The sequence below is a fragment of the Leucopleurus acutus genome, assembly GCF_964270905.1.
Source record: "Leucopleurus acutus genome assembly, contig: HAP1_SCAFFOLD_176, whole genome shotgun sequence".
Lineage (NCBI taxonomy): Eukaryota > Metazoa > Chordata > Mammalia > Artiodactyla > Delphinidae > Leucopleurus > Leucopleurus acutus.
Genome location: NW_028139142.1, coordinates 66,397 through 83,041, shown reverse-complemented (window position 1 = coordinate 83,041; position 16,645 = coordinate 66,397). Strand labels below are relative to the sequence as shown.

At 45.7% G+C, this 16,645-nt stretch overlaps 1 protein-coding gene across 1 annotated transcript in view; it reads right to left on the bottom strand.

Annotated features, from left to right (window-relative positions):
- The window catches only part of LOC309978927 (metabotropic glutamate receptor 7-like), a gene marked incomplete at its 5' end in the record, with an annotated part of 133,463 nt that overhangs the window by 114,874 nt on the left and 1,944 nt on the right, over positions 1-16,645 (bottom strand). Inside the window, one exon of the mRNA XM_082865782.1 lies at positions 7,988-8,784. Within this exon, the coding sequence (XP_082721908.1) occupies positions 7,988-8,784 (797 nt within the window). The remainder of the gene's footprint in view (positions 1-7,987; positions 8,785-16,645) is intronic.

Sequence of the window (16,645 nt, the reverse complement as noted above, 5' to 3'; positions counted from 1 at the left end):
ACTTTCATAGCAAGAGGCAAAATATTCCATTAAACTGAAAATTCTTCTACCCCTCACTCCAAGGCCCACACAAACATTAATGTTGCATTTATTAGGATGTATTTCCTGTGCTCTATCAACTTGACTTTCAGCAACTGTATTAATGCAGTCCTTTCGCTTTGCACATATATCTGAATGATGGATTCCATGACTGGAGTTTTGTAGAAAGAGTGGAGTGAATGAAGTAAAGTTTGGGACGAGCCATCATAATCCATAATGATGGGCACTGAATCAGGACAAGAAGAAACCTCTCTTCTCATTTATTTGAATGAAAATTCTACTATATGTTTATTGCCTCTGTACAGGGCCATCTGTTGAATAGTGGAAAACAAGCATCTTTCATTTGGAGGTAGGATTTGTGTGCTCAAGTTTCTATGGGCCTGCAGAATTAATCTTGTTTTAGAAATGAAATAAAACGTAATTTCTTACTGTAAGTAGATGTGGTTAAGCAACTGGCAACTTTGATGTCTTTAAATCACTGCAGTTTCAGGGTAGGCAAATCTATAATTATTTCAAGCACTTCTTTATTGGTGCAACAATTGAGCAGTGTACATAGTGGTCAACAACCTGGGCATTGTCAGACGACTCTAAGTTTGAATCTAGACTTTGCCACTCACCAGCTATGTGACTTTCAGCTATGAGAAGCACTTTCTTCAGCTTTACAGTGTGGATTATTACATGCCCTTTGCAGAACTACTGTAAGAACTAAATGTATATGGGCACAGTGGCTCATAGTAAGGGCTCAAATTAGTACTGTGGTCACTACTAGTAGTACTGAAAAGAAATTAGAACTTCTATTCTCATAAAGTGGGATATGTGTCCCTTTATCATTGTAATTTCATACCATTTTACTTTTGACCTTATAATTTAATAGCTTGATCCAAGAAACATTTAGCAGTAAATATAATTGAAAGAAGATTACCTGTCAAACATGAAATACTGTAGCATCAAGTGTGCTGGCACAATACTCTTCTCCGATAATTAACCTGTAAAAATATGTTATTGTCTTCTTTTTAATTAAGCACATTGAACATACATATTTACTGTGCCAACTGGCGAAAGGTCCATTAATTAATCAGTCTAACTATATGTTGCATAAACGTCTTCTAAACATAATCGTATATGTATTTTATTTGTTGGGAAAATGTGTTTGAGATTGTTCTTTTCTGCCTATTTAAAGTAAAAGAGGGTGAGAAGTAGAGTTAGGCTTAATGTACTTTGTACTCCATTATGCCATGAAAATGCTTCTGTGCCCTGGAGACAACAACAAAAGATTTGCTTTAATAACAAGAATCAAGTATGTTCTAAAGCTTCCAGGTAGGAGGCGTATAGGTTGCAGTTTATATCAGAAGTCTTTGCTCTCTCTCTCAACTGCGTCTAGATGGGAAAGATGTGGTCACAAATGCTTCAAGGTGATATAGTAAATGTTGGAAAAGAGGGGGGTAGGAGGCAGAGTTTTGAATATCTCAAACCTGAGCTAGAAGGATTTTATTTAAAGAAAATAGCGGATATTATTTTTCACTTAAGGAATGCCACTCAGCAAACCTGACATTAATGTAGGAAATTAGCTCTTTTAGCTATGATGCTTTCAAATGCACATAGCTGAAAACAAATTCAAAATAGTCAAAGGAAATTTAAAAACAAAAACCAAACAACAACAACCACCTCAACAAACAAGTACTAGAAATTCAGGGATGCAGCCATATTCAGATACAGTTGGATCTGGAAGTTCCAGAGTATCAGCAGGGTTCCAGCTCTCTCTCCATCGCTCAGCCCTGCTTACCTCTGCAAGACTTTATTTTACAGAAAGTCTCTTCTTGTGCTGGGTGGTAACTGGGAGTCCCAGAGTCGTATCTCCCCAGCTTAGAAATTCCAGAGAGAAAAGACAATTCTTCCATTTTTCTCTGAGAGAAAAGTCCTGGGGAGGAATCTGATAGACTTAGCCGAGGTCAGATGCCTACCCATGAGCCAATCACCTGCTTTACTGGAGTTCAGTCCCTGGAGACTCATCCCGGGGCGGGGGGCCGTGAGGAGGCAGGATGGCATTATCTGGCAGTTCTCCAAGAAAAGCCTGCTGTTTTTGTAAGATGAAAGGGGAGAGGACATGGATAATGAAACCTGTATCTGCTTCTGTAAAATCCACAGAATCTTACTCCCTGCCCTGTGTCGATGACCATGCAGTAAGCTGACCCAGGAGGTCATTTTTCCCACAACAGTCTTCATATATATGACTAAGGAACACACTGGTAAAAGAATATGGGAGAAAGTCTGAGTATGACAAGTCAGCTAGACTGATATTAACTAAAAAAGCTGTGTGAAAATATCCTTAAAAAGTTGCCCCCAACTCACTCAAAGTCCAAAGTTGGAGCTGGAAATACAATGTCATGGAGTTTGGATAAGAACAGGTTTTCTCCAAGCTGAACTATGACACAGAGATTAGAGACTTCTAGAAACTATACTTTTTCAAAGAAAAAACATCACATGAGAAAAATGAGGCCTAGAAAAATTAAACGACTTAAGGTAACATAGCTAATTAATGGCAGGCCTGAGACTAGAGTATACTTTGTGTAATTGGCTATGGTCTTTTTTGTTTGTTTTTGTTATCACTTCAAAACGAGACAAACTTAAAGAAAGGAAACACAACCAAGGCTCAGTGGTTGGAAAAGAGATGGATGTGAACGCCCACTTGTTTCTTACGTATAAAGTTACCCCTCGCAGTGCTGTGGAGGAGAAAACGCTGGCTCTTCCCAACGTTGGTTACATACACAAAGATTCCAAAGACAAGACAAGTGCTTTGCAAACAAAGTAACTAGAACCAGCTCAGGCTTCCCCGCGCCGGGTCCTACGTTCCACGGTCAGAACCACCAACTGTATCCCCCCGGGGAACAAAGTGATTCAGAAAAGCTAGCGTCTTCAGAGAAGGGAGAAAACTTAGCCGGGAAGAGAGTCAGGAGGAAACTTGCTCAGCTTCTTGCTGGGGTCTGAAACGATCCCAACAGAGTCCTTAAACCCCTCAGGTTTCCCCAATCAAGCACCCTCGCCTCCAACCTGGGCCACCCCAGATCTGACTATCAGAGGAAAGAAGTCTGCGGACGCACGGAGAGCTGACCACCCCACGAGAAGGACCTACGCGCGGCCGCGTCCACTCACCCGCCGCTCCCCGGGAGACTGGAGACCAGCCCGGGGTCCAAGTCCTGGGCGTGGCAGACTCGTCGCTCTCCGGGCCCAGCTCCAGCTCACCTCGGCGCGGCCCGCCTGGGCGCCGCCATCTTGACCAGAAAGGGGGCCTCGCGCCGGAGGCCCCTGAGCGGGCGCCCTGAGCGGAGCCGGAGCGCCGGGGAGCCCCAGGTCGGCGCCCTACGTCCGCCGCGCGCTCGCGCCCCGTCCACGAGCGACGAGAGTCCCACACGCAGCGCCCTACCCAGGCTTCCGCGGAACCGACGCCCCGCGCAGCCCGCACCACGGCTCAGGCAGCGCCGAGGGCGGCCCGGGCGGAAGAGCGGGCGCGGGGCACGCGCTCGGTAACCTGGCAACGCGGAGCAACCCGGCGTCTCCGGCGAACCCCAGCCCTCCACCAGGAGGAAGCACGGACCCCCGCACCCGCCGCCCAGCCCGCGCCGCCCGTCGGTCGTTCCGCCCGCCGCTGCCCGCTGGCTATGGTCTTTTAAATCCATGATACAACGTCTATATGTAACAAATCTGTTAAACCCTAAATGTTTATGATATTCAAGTAATCCATTATCTGAATTATTCTTGAAGATAAAACATCCAAAGACTTCTTAATTGTATGGGTATACATACATAAAATACACGTGGAGGTAACTTCAAATATAGTATGTGCCTGTCTCTAATTCCTTCCCTCTCCGCTCTTTTAAAAAATGCCCCTTTAAAAATTGCCCACTCACCATCTGTTAGGTAAATTTGCTGAAACACAGTAAATGTGGAGACAGAAATTGTTATAGAGACTATTCTAAATGGCACCGACACCTGTATTTATGAAATTTTTAAAAGGGTAAGTTAGAGTTGATTTTTTTTTTAAATCCCACTACAGTAACACCACATCATCCTAGGTGCCCAGTTCTATCCAATTACATAAGATGGAGAAAGAGAGAGAAACAGAGAGAGAGAGGAGAAAGAGAAAGAAGAAAGGAAGAAAACCAAGTACTTATGTATAAAGTGTTGCTCCCAAAGTTTGAGATTATACTCAAGCATCAATGAACAGAAGGAAAACACTTACAAATTTACAAATGTATTTCATTTATGGTATGAGGGACACAGGTTTAGATTTGCAACACGCTCCCACAAGGGTCAAATTGACCACTTTTTTCTATCTAGTTGCTCTTGAGAGAACAAAACAATTGAAACAGATGCCATTCAATTCCAAGTCTATAGCTTAGACCATGTCGCTGCACATGAAATATTGTTCATTCAGAGTCAGCACATAGCAAGAGTAATTTATACTCTCAGAGTGTTTGCTCTCAAGCCAATAGCAGAGAAGCCTTGACTAAAAACGTTCCCATTAATTTCCATTGTAATATATCTTACTTATAGCCCATGAAACAGTGGTCAGGGGAGATTTATTCTTTGGACACCATATTATATAATCTCTCCACTTTAAGCCATCCCCCACTCGGCGATTATTTTTTAAATGTTACTCGTAGTCAATATTAATTTACATTTAATCTTTCTTAGCATTAGGAGAGTATTATTTTGTACAGGCTCAGAAAAAAATCTCCCGAAATTCCTCCCTGATGCTCCCTTCAGGCTGAAAATGCATTGCAGGGTGGCTGCAGTGACTTAATTCTAGTTGGCAGAGCCCTGGCCACACACTAATTTCATTAGCCTCAAACTCCTGGATTTGAAAGATCCACTGAATATGATTCCTGTCCTCTGACATGTCACTTACTAACCAATTCAGCGTGCATACAGAGGAGAGAAAGGACTTGCTCAGCTCTGGCCCACCGGCAGGCAGATGAGAATGCCCAGTCAGAGACACTGTTTACATCTGAGTGGTCATTCTTGCCCGGGTCCTCATTTTCAGGAAGGAAGTTCAATCCAGGCTTTGCTGGCAGCTGCAGCATTTGTTACATCCATTACTATCTCCTTGTTCCTTCTTGCCCCCCAGTGCTTAGCATCCCCCATTTCAGTCACTAAGTCTTCCTTCCCCCAGCCTAGAAGCTTACCTCACCATAAATTTTTATCTCAAATGATAGGTTTGGCACATTCCCCACAGCAACCCACAGGGACTGGGGAAAAGATAATTCAGATCTCTGGAGAGCTAAGAATTCAACCATTTAGAGGAGTTTCTTTTATACAGGACAGTCTTCATTGAGCTGAACCCTGCAATCCCAGAGAAGATTCACCTACCCGTTCTTTTCTTCTTTCCCTAAAGTGACTGTGTCTTTGAACAATGGGTCTGTGTTCCACTATTCTCTCTATTCATTTTGCAGGTTTACAGAGGCTGGGAAACTGGGGACTGGACTTACATGCCAGGAGCTTCTAAGATCACACGCAAAAATAAGGCTACGGGAAGAGATTGTTGGAATCTATCTCTGTATATTTGAACATGGGCAGTGGTTAACCAGGATGCTCACACCAAGCTTATATCCAGCTTGCAGCACAAGCTACAAGTTGGTGCATCCCTCCTACTACCAGCCTGTTCTCAATAAATGCAGGTGAAAACTGGGGGCTCTTTTCCCTCAGCTGTTCAATCCAACATGAATAGCTGCAATTTGCAAATTAGAGGAAAATGACAGTGTTTTCTCTGAATGGTTTTGGTCCCAACCCACACTGCTAATGTTGGCATTCAGTTCCTTTCCTTCCCAGCGCAGGGAACGGGGGAACTAAGCATAAGGCAAGCGTTCTCTTTTCTTGCAAGTGCCTCAGATCCACACACCAGAGAAGGAATCAGCTCCCCCTGGAATCTTTTTCAGCAAACACGTTCCTTCAGCCTAGTCGGCAAGCTCTCTCTTGACTAAGATTTCACTCTTTTTTCAACAGGCAGGCCCCTCTGCAGTACTGCCCAAGCTCCAAGTGAAGGCACCAAAATAATTTTAAAAATGTCAAACAGCAAATGTGTCTTCAACCCCCAGAGCTCCAGTAAAAATACTGTGAGTTGCCCCTGTGGTTCTCAGGTGACCTCTGGCCTCATCCTCCCTGCAGCGCTGCCTCCTCAGGTTCTCTAGTTTAAGCTCAGAGGTAAAGGAAGTGCTTCTGGGTTTTGCTTACAACAACCCAGGCTCTTCCTGAAAGCATTACCTCAAAGTGAAGGCTGCCCAGAAGCACTTTTGGCCTTGCAAACATCTAGAGATCTCCATGGTGGCATACTCAAGAGGTGCTAGAGATGCTCAGAGGCTCAGAGGGTCCATACCAGGCTGCAGCTTTAGACAGGCACCCCTCCTTCTGGCACAAACACAAACTTCATACTCCTGGGTGCTGATGTAGTGACAGCTTGAATCACAAGGAGTCCCCTCCAGAAACCCAACATGCTTCAGGAAAGGCACTTGAGAGGGAGCCAACTTTTTAGCTACGGGGAGCATAAGGGTCAGCCAGAACATCTGGAGAAGGGACTAACTGAGCTTGGGTCCTACCAGGCAGGGAGAGAGCTGTGCATTAGGAAAGGATCACTTCAAGACAGAGATGAACAAAAAACTTGGATATAGGGGTAGAGAAGGAAAAGACAGGCAGAAATTGAAAGGGAGAACATAAAAACAGAGAGACAAAAAAAAAAAAAAAACAGCAGGGAGAAAGAGACACAAGGAGAGAGACACACAGGAAGAAAGACAGAGAAACAAGAGAACCCATAGTCACGCAGACCCTGAAACTCAATTTCTTCATCCAGAAGCCATCCATCTATACCCAGGGCGGCACAGGAGCTGTGGGGCCGAGGCTGCGGGAGCAGGCGGTGAGAGAGCACTGCAGCACCGCCCACGGCGCAGCTGGCCCGATCCGCCGTCCTCGCATCTTCCGCCGTTGCCCGCCTGCACCCGGAGCTAGAGGACCGCCCGGCCTTGCTCGGCGCACCCTACTGCCTCCCTCCAGGCGCCTTCTTGTCTGGCTCTGAGAATCGTCCTCAAAACCCAGGACTGGGGTTGGGGGCTGCGTTAGGGAGGTCGTGGGAAAGGATGGGCACAGGGTGGGTGCAGAGAAAGCGATTGTGTTTCGCAGTTAGCATGAGCTCACCTCCGGGCTCTGAGCTGGCAGGAGTAGAAAGCTGATCGCCCGGCTCCTGCCAGTGGCCGGATCGCAAAGGCAGTTTAGACGGTGCAAACAACTGCCCAGAGCAAATCACCTGGGGGCACGTCTGCCGGTGGCTTCTCCCCGCTTGAGGACAGTCCCCACGCCTTCCGCCCCATGCCCTCGCAGAGACAGGTTACAGGTCGGGAAATCCAACCCGAGCGAAATGGGCAATTCACGTCCAAATGTAGGTGAAGACCTAGCCTTCGGTTTAAGAACTGCCTCCCTAAGCTCTTCTCGAAATTTTCCAAGGCAGCTGCAGCTTGTCGGGCGGCTTGGGGCAGGGTAGCTGGGGGGTTGAGAAATGCCTAGTTTCTAGGCGTCTTCTCATCTTTCATATTCCTTGCGCCTAGGTGGCTCTCACAGGAGCCCGGCACTTTTACAAGCCTGTTTTGGAACCATATTTCACTCGAATGCAAACCCATTTAAATCATCGCCTTGTTTTTCGGAGACTGTTTCTTGTCAATGGGGCCATAAATCCAGAATGTCAAGCCGGATGGAGCGGAGCGCGGACAGGGGAGAGATGGAAGGGAAATGAATCAAGCAGGGAAAGTACCTCCTCGGGTGAGGTGGGAGGGATTCGGCAGGATCTCCAGGGTGGAAATGAGCGAAGGCTGACCAGACCCCGCACCCCTGGAGTCCAAGCCAGCCTTCAGGATAAAGAGCGCGGGGAGCTACGGCGCGCTCTGCCCCGGAGGGAGCGCCCCCCTACCTGGAAAAGCCTCAGGATGTTGGCTACCACGGTGGAGACCAAACTCCCCGAAGCCCCAATCACTCCAACTACTTTCTCGGGCTTGACGAAAACCGGAGGCTCGCCGTTGGTGCAGCGCACTTCGGAGGTGTCCTTCTGGATGAGCGCCTGGACGAAAGTGAGCGACTGTTCGAGCGCATAAGTGTCCCTGGAACAAGTGTCCAGGATCCGCGCTCCCAGCGTCACGTTGGGCAGCAGGTTGGGATCGCTGTTGATCTGGTCCAGGGCGTAGAGCATCGCTTCCAGCCTGTGGATCCCGTTCTCCCTCTTGATGTCGCCGCAGGGCACTCCGCTGGGACCCTTCGCGTGCACCGGCAACAGCCCCCCGAGGGTGACGTCCCCCTCGATCCGAATGGAGTGCGAGGCGTACATCTCCTGGCCGCGCGCCGCCGCCGCCAGCGCGCACAGAAGCACCTCCAGCACGCAGCAGGGAAACTTCATCAAAGTCAGGGCGCGGAGCAGCTTCCCCAGCTGGACCATGCTGCTCCCGCGGCTGCGGCGGTGGCGGCGGCACTGGAGGGGACGGTGGCGGGCCCGCCGGAGTCCTGGCCCCTTGGGGTGAGCTCCTCCGGTGAAGCCCAGGGTCTCCTGCGGGCGAGGAGGGTAGGGGCGCCCGGGGAAGGGCAGCCGGCGAGGATGGGGGGTCCCGCGGCGCCTGCCAGCTTGGGGCGCCGTGCGCTCTCGGGTTCCCCGGCCAGCGCGCCGCGCTCGAGCTCGCGCTCGGTGGCTTGCAGCTCGAGCTCTCCAACAGCCCAGCACTGGGGAGAGAGCGAGGATGGCTATCGCTTTAAATGCGCGTTCGGCTCCCTCTCCTCCTCCGCCCACTCCCTCCCACCCTCGCTCGCTCTCAGGCTCTCCCCACCCTTCCCAGCGCCCACCCTCCCCACGGTTTTGCAACATCACGCAGGGAGGGGCTGCGTGCTGAGGTAAGGGGGGAGGGAATGGGTGGGCGGCTGTGGGGCGGGGGGAGTACCTCCGATTGGGAGTTTCGAGATCCCCAGGGAATCTGGGGATTGCAGGTCGCAGGCGAAGGCTGAGCTCCTGCTTCGGTCTCACTGTAGAAGCCGCTCGCTCGCCCGCCTGCACCCACACGCACATTCTAGGCACAGGGTGGCATCAGCCCCGGACAGGGCGGTTCTAGCTGGGGCTGACTGCTTCCAACCCTGAGGTCCGGAGCCGGGGCTGTCAGCGCCGGGAGAATGCGAGGTAGTCGAAAGTGATGCCGCCAAGCATGCAGGGTAGTAGGGAGAGCCCAGTCTCTACTGCTAATTCGTCTGTGCCAGTTTTTCCTAAGAAAAACACACAGGAGCCTGATTTATGATCTAAAGAACCTTTACGCAGAGACTTCTCCGGGGCCAGGCACTGGGCTAGCCTGTAGGGAAAGACGCCAACAAGAAATGCTGGGAATGGAAATGCATCTTTGGTCTTCAGGGGTTACTGTGGCCGGAGCCGGATGAAGTAACCCTGGTCTCCAGTAAATCTGTGGCGGATTCGCTCCTTTTCTTCCTTTCATCGCAAGAGATGGAACAACTGAGAACTCTGCAGAGCGCACTTTCTTCTCTGGCGCTGACAGGTGTAAGGCTCCCTCCTACCCATTTCCAGAGATGCTTTTGGGCTGATGTCAGGTTTCCTCGGGCAGGAAATAGCAAGAAAGAGGTGACAGTAGGAGGAGCAGAAATCTCCCCATCGATCCAGTGATCCATTCTTTTTTTTTTTTTTCTGCCTGAAGATTTGGGGGGTTTGGGGAATGGAATCAGGATGCCAGAGCAGGTTGTAGTGCAGTTAGGAAGCTGTTTTTCAAAGGTGTCCCATCCTGCAGGTCCAGCCCAAACTTGGCCCAGTAAAGCAACAAGTGGCCCTAGTTCCTACACAAGGAAGGGCAATGTATCTGCCCTTGGTGCCCACGTGTACTGCTTATGGTGGTCTCTACTCTTGCTGAGCCTTTCTGTTGGAGTGCAGCGAAACTGTCTTATACAGAATTGAGGGCGCAGAGAAAACCAAAACAAGACTATACTTTCTGTTGTAATGTTAGTGTACTAAAGAAAAATGTCCTTGCACATAAATAAAACAACACACACACACACACACACACCTAAAAAGTCAGAAGTTGGGAAGTTGGTTGTCTCTTCCACCAACCACCTGTATGACCTTGGCACTTCTGTTCCTGTGCCTGAGTTTTACTTTGCCCATCTGTAAAATGATGAAATTGAATTGAATGTTTTACAGGTTAACTTTTAACTTTCAAATCCTCTGTTGAAATAGGCCATGCACCTTTGGCCATGGTGTTCTTTTTAGACCAATATCCTTTGTTGCTTTATGTGTAGGGCACCCGTTTTTTGATACCCAAACAACACTTCAAACACTTCCTGGTACAGAGGATATTTTTTTTTCTTGTTGACCACCCATTTACCGTCCTTCTAGGGAGAGTCCAGTCCATCATTTTCTTTTCAGACATGCCCCTCCTCCAGGTTTCAATACTTAAGGTTTGAGGAGGAAAAAAACCTTCTGGCTACAGTGTTCAAGGAAGGGAATAGAGGCTAACAAGAGTTATGCAGGGCTAATCCCTGGACTTCTGCTGGAGTAACGAGGGTGATGACATAGGGTTACCACTGTCCAATAGACAATCCGTGCCGGAGTTAAAAGAAAAAGGAGCCTCCTTCCTCTAAATGCTTTATGTATATCTTTTGGACAATGTTACACTATTTGATTTTGTAAAAACATACCATTTTACTGCCATCTTCAAGAAAAGTGATGTAAAAACTATGCGAAGGGCTTCCCTGGTGGTGCAGTGGTTGGGAGTCTGCCTGCTGATGCAGGGGACGCGGGTTCGTGCCCCGGTCCGGGAGGATCCCACGTGCCGCGGAGCGGCTGGCCCCGTGGGCCATGGCCGCTGGGCCTGCGCGTCCGGAGCCTGTGCTCCGCAGCGGGGGAGGCCGCAGCGGTGAGAGGCCCGCGTACCGCAAAAAACAAACAAACAAACAAACAAACAAAAACACTATGCGAAGCTACCCCTGCATACAATGTGATCATCCATCACTCATAGATGTGATGCCCTGCTATATAAGTGCACACCTTGTGCAACCTTATGCTGTGATGCGCCCGCCCCTTCCAGGCAGCCCTGGAGCTGCGAGAGTATAAGCCTGCAGCTGTGCCAGAAGCTCCCACATAAACAGGGAAATATTTGAATCCCATAATGAGAGATACCAGAGAGGAGAAAAGGCAGAGAGAAGAAGGGGTGGGGAAGAGAGAAAGGGACCTGGTTAAAACATGTGCACTCCTGGATCCACATGTGCCTGAAAGATTGCCTCTGGTTTTTTTTTTCAATTATATAGTATTTTATTTCTGTTGTTTGAAGTCAAAATATCCTCTTGTAACTCACCTATTCTGCTATTCAATACATTGGATCAAAAAGGCTGGAACAAGTGCAATAGATATCCTGTTAAGGCAGCATTAGCTAATTTGCGTTCCCAAGGATGCCTTTCTATTGCTTTGCTTTTTTGGAAAGGGGAAAAAAGCAATTTGGAAAGGGGAAAAAAGCAAAGCAATAGAAAGGCATCCTTGGGAACACAAATACTGTGATCCTAGTATTTAGGCATCAGTACCTCAGGCTATATTTGATAGAGACTGTATCCTTATTTAGTTTTTAATTTAAGGCTATTTAGTAGGCACTTGGTGCCAAAAAATATATTTGAAGAGCTGTGTTACAAGTAATAACACTTGATTTTTCACCTGCCCATGTGAAGATTTATGCTCTCCTCTTCCATTTCCAGGTCACAGCTTGCAACTGCTCAACAAATAGTTCTTGGCTGACTGTTGAATGTTGCCTTATTCTGTGTTCTCTCTTTGCTCTACTCATTCTCCCCAAACATCTGGCAGCAATCATTATCTTCTTTTTGTTGCAGTCATCTGTGTGCATGTTTTATTTCCCTTGCTAAGCTGGAAGATCCTTGAGGGTAAGGGGCTAGGTATTATAAGGGGCTAGGTATTATTTATCTTTTTACCTCGGACAATGTTCAGAATGGTGTTTTGTACCTAAGAAGCACTCATGTGTTGAATGAATCAGAATTGGTTTGCCATTCCCCACTGCCTTTATCTCACAATACCAGAAACATAAAGTGGGCAGAGCAGAAACGACGGCAAATAAATTGTCCTCTTAGTCACAGAATGCAGTTTCTAGAACTTAAAGAATAATTAGTAGATTTTGAAATAATTTTGTTTTACAAAAATTTCATAAGATTGAAATACTCTAACCTTAAAGCTCTCGATCAACTCTAAAGGAGGGCTTTAATTGGCTCTTCCTGAGTCAAGTGTTTATTCCTGGGCCGATAACTAGAGCCATTGTCATAACAGAAAGTGTGATTTGTTACCAGAGAAGGAGGAAAGTGACGCTGGGCTTGCAAGATATTTATATCTTCAGCCAGAGTGCATAGGATCTGGAACTTAATTGGTGACGCAGTATTTGTTTGAGATTATATGAATGAAAAATCTTTGTGTAAGAGTGATTAATCTAAAACTTGGCCAGTCATTGTCCTAGTGTCATATTAAATTGCAGGAGAATCTAGTTTTAGGCACAAAGATCATAAATATAAAATGTGTTCCCAGGCTTGGTTCTGTGTAGTCAGTAATCTATACTCACCCAGTCATTAATAAAAATGAAAGTTAAGGACTCAGTCCTAACTTATATGCTTAGCATTGTATTTTGTTAACAATCTCAGTTTTATTTTCTTTGCTCTCCCCTGTCCATCATCTTCTGCAGAAAATAATGTCTCCACTTTCAATTCCCTGTCTATTTAAATCCAATTTGTAATTTATAAAGTTGTCCTCCTTAAGGGCTGCTGCTTCTGCCACAGTAATGTACTCTGGCCATTATTATACTCTTCCATCTTTCATGTAGGTCTCCATCCATAGGTTTTGTTTTCATAGCTTTTTTTTTTTTTTTGGCGGTACGCGGGCCTCACTGTTGTGGCCTCTCCCGACGCGGAGCACAGGCTCCGGATGCGCAGGCTCAGCGGCCATGACTCACGGGCCCAGCCGCTCCGCGGCATGTGGCATCTTCCCGGACCGGGGCACGAACCCGTATCCCCTGCATCAGCAGGGGGACTTTCAACCACTGCGCCACCAGGGAAGCACTATACTTATGTTTTTATATTTGCTTATTTACTTTTGTCTCCCCCCTCAGCTCAAGAGAGACTATATTCATCTGTGTTAATCACTGCTGTGTTTCCTGAACATGCCTATAAATCATACTGAAGAAGGGTGCCTGAAATTTGGTAAGGGATCAATCAATTTTCTTGGCTGGATGAAGAAATGTGTTCATAAATTAATGAACAGATCTTCGGGGCTTCTGACTTGAGGACTAATGGGAAGAGGATGGCAAATGGTTGGGACAGGGTACTGCAAGAAGTAGTATCCTAACAGATAAGATTGTGTTCATTTAAGTAGTTTTAATGAGAGAGCTGGGAACTAGGGACACACAGCATTAAGGTTTTTATAATGCATTCTGTAGAGTTCTTTTTAAGTCTGTACAAATATCATTGAAAATATATGCATACATATACACCTGTGTTACTTTACTTAGTGCTTTACAAGAGCCCCTCAAGGAAAGGGTAGTAGCAACTCTCAGTATCCTTCCTTTATGATGAGCTTAATTTATTCAAAGTTACATCATAATTTATTTGTGACTGTGAAACTAGACTTAGTTATTGAATAGACCCTCCCTAGAAACGTATGACGTTAATAAAACCAACAAAAATTTGTTCAGTTTCCAATGATAGACACACTACAGACTCAATTATGGGCCATCCAGTTTAATGAAGGGAAGAAGTGATTTAACAAATATAGAGCAAACAGAATATGAAGTTTTATCCTCCATTAATATTAGTAACGGATAGTGTGGGCTCCAGTGCCTTCAAGATAGCTTGAGACCATCATCTCTGTGTCATGGGCAGGGGGATGTTCAGCCAGGATGTCTTTCACCGTCACTGAGAAAAATTTCCATAATATACAATGATACCTACTGAAACTGATATGGGGCATTCGGGTAATAAGGAATCCATTAGCATATTTTTCCGGAAGCCTTGACTACAAAATGAAGACAGTAGATTTGGACACTTTCAGCCATGAAGAAGTTGTTTGGATATTCATCTTTATGCCGAATGAAGTAAGCTTATTTCATCTCTGCAGCTTCCCATATACCATTTTCCCACCTCTGTTTTATGTTTGGAAAGAATTTTAGAAATTGAAAGTCAAGTTAAAAAGTGAGTGACAACTTAAATGATATATGGAATATTTTGCTGACTTACAAGAGCATGCAGAATTAAATATGACCCAGTTCAAATGTTTATTTTAATGTGTATGTTGAGGTGGAGTTTTCAAGGGGCCAGAAAATGAGAATTCAGCTTCCAGTGTGTGTTACCAGTTCTGTTCATTGCACAGAATCATCTTCATAAAACATACTGTGTTCTATGTACCTGGCATATATCTCAATTAGTTTGAAGAATTTCTCAGATACCTCTTAATATGTAATGCTCCAATTCCAATCTTGCCATGTCCTGTACCAGTGACACAGCACACAGGAGTTTTATTTCTCTTTATTTCTCTGGGCTGTTCAGAACCCAATGAAAGAACAATGGAATGGGATCAAAGAGATCAGGGTTTTTGTCCCAGATTTATCATAAAATAATTGTGTCCTCTTGGGAAAATTATAGTCATTCTAGGTCCCTTTTCTTTACTTTGACAGAGTTGCACTAGATGACCCCAAATAATATAGCACTCTTTCAGTAGTAGCTTAGATGTTATTGGTATTCTGAAACAAATGAAGACAATGACACATGGAGCTGTGCAACATCTCTGTAACTCTGTTGTCTTAGAGTTGCCTCCATTTTACAGATGATGACTGTGCATAGAAGTAGATGTTTGGAACCAGCGGTTCCAAAGTAAGTGGAGGTAAACCACAAATTTCCTTCCTTCCTGAAGCTCACTTAGCCAAAACATAGGCTTCTGAATATTAAGCTGTAAAGCATAGTATCAGTACATTTTAAAAGAAGCTATTCTTCTAGGATTTCCAATTAATAGCAGGAGGTTTTGAAATTCTTAAAAGATCATCTAGTTTTGTGAGATTTACAGCTCTATTTTCCTGTCAAGCAAGTTGTATTAGTGCCAGACAGTCATCTGAGCTTCTGGATGCTTCTCTGAACCTCTTGAAGTTTTCTTCTTGCTATCTGAAATGCATGCCAGATAAGCCTTTTTCTAGAGCGTATGTACAGACTTGTCTATTTTTATATAGGAAAGCGATGCAGTGAGTCAAGTCGGGGGTTAAGCCCTCATTCTCAGAGTGGTATTGAGCTCCTGGTGAAATATAATCATCATTTCCTCAGAATCGAAAAGCAGTTATCTCAGGTGTATAATCCCATTAACTATTTATACATTTACGTATGATACATGTATTTATTGTACCTACGAGGTGTGTTCTCTTTGGGAAGTACAAAGCTCTTAGACACATAGGTTGTTCGTTTTTTTGTTTTCCCACAAATACTGTGACCCTTTGAGCAGGAAGGTCTATATTTTACTAACATCTAGAACCAGCAGTTAACACGGTGTCTAAGATGTAGTCAATAAATATGAAATAGATAAACGAACACATTTTTATGTAAGGGCCAGGACATGGACAAATAGAAATTTTTCATTTTCAGTCACAAAGCAACAACAGACATAAAAATGATACAGACAACAAGTGCTACGGTCATTCAAAGAAGGCATAGAATAGATACAACAAGGATCTCCTCTATGGCACAGGGAACTATACTCAATATTTTGTAATAACATCTGTATGGGGCATCTGCTCCACACCAGGCCCTATGACAGGTGCTTACATACTTTCCCTCTCCCCCATCCTATGGGGAAAGTACCTCTGCTATAGATTTAACATTTGCCTCCCCCAAAATTCATACGTTGAAATCCTAACCCCCAAAGTGATGGTATCAGGAGGTGTGGCATTTGGGAGGTGATAAGGTCATGAGGTTAGAGCCCTCATGAACAAAATTAGTGCCCTCATAAAAGAGACCCCGCAGAGGTCCCTCGACCTTTCTGCCATGGGAGGTTACAGAGAAAACACGCCAACTGTGACCCAGGAAGAGGATACTCACCGGACTGTGAATTTGCTCGCACCCTGATCTTAGACTTCCAACCTCCAGAACTATGAAAAATAAATTTCTGTTGTTCATAAGCTACCCAGGCTCTGGTATTTTGTTATAGCAGCCCAAATGGATTACGATAACCTCTGTCCTTAGGTTTCAGACCCAGAAACTCAACTTTGTAGAGGTTATGAGGACCCTAAAGCCACTCAACCAGGCAGAGGCAGATTTGAAATTTAAATCTCCAATTCCACATGTAAGTCTATCAGACCCTGTCTCCAGACATGATGTCATGAACAAGAGCTAATGCAACAAAGAGTTTACATGCAGCAAAACAATTAGCAAACAAAGTAAGAATATAGTAGACCGACTGTTTTTGTCACCCAATAGCCATTCACCACTCTTCCAGTTGAACAGAAGCCATGCCCCGTGGGCACATTCAGCCCTGCTGTTTTCACTTCCCAGATTTGAGGGGTAGGAAATTATT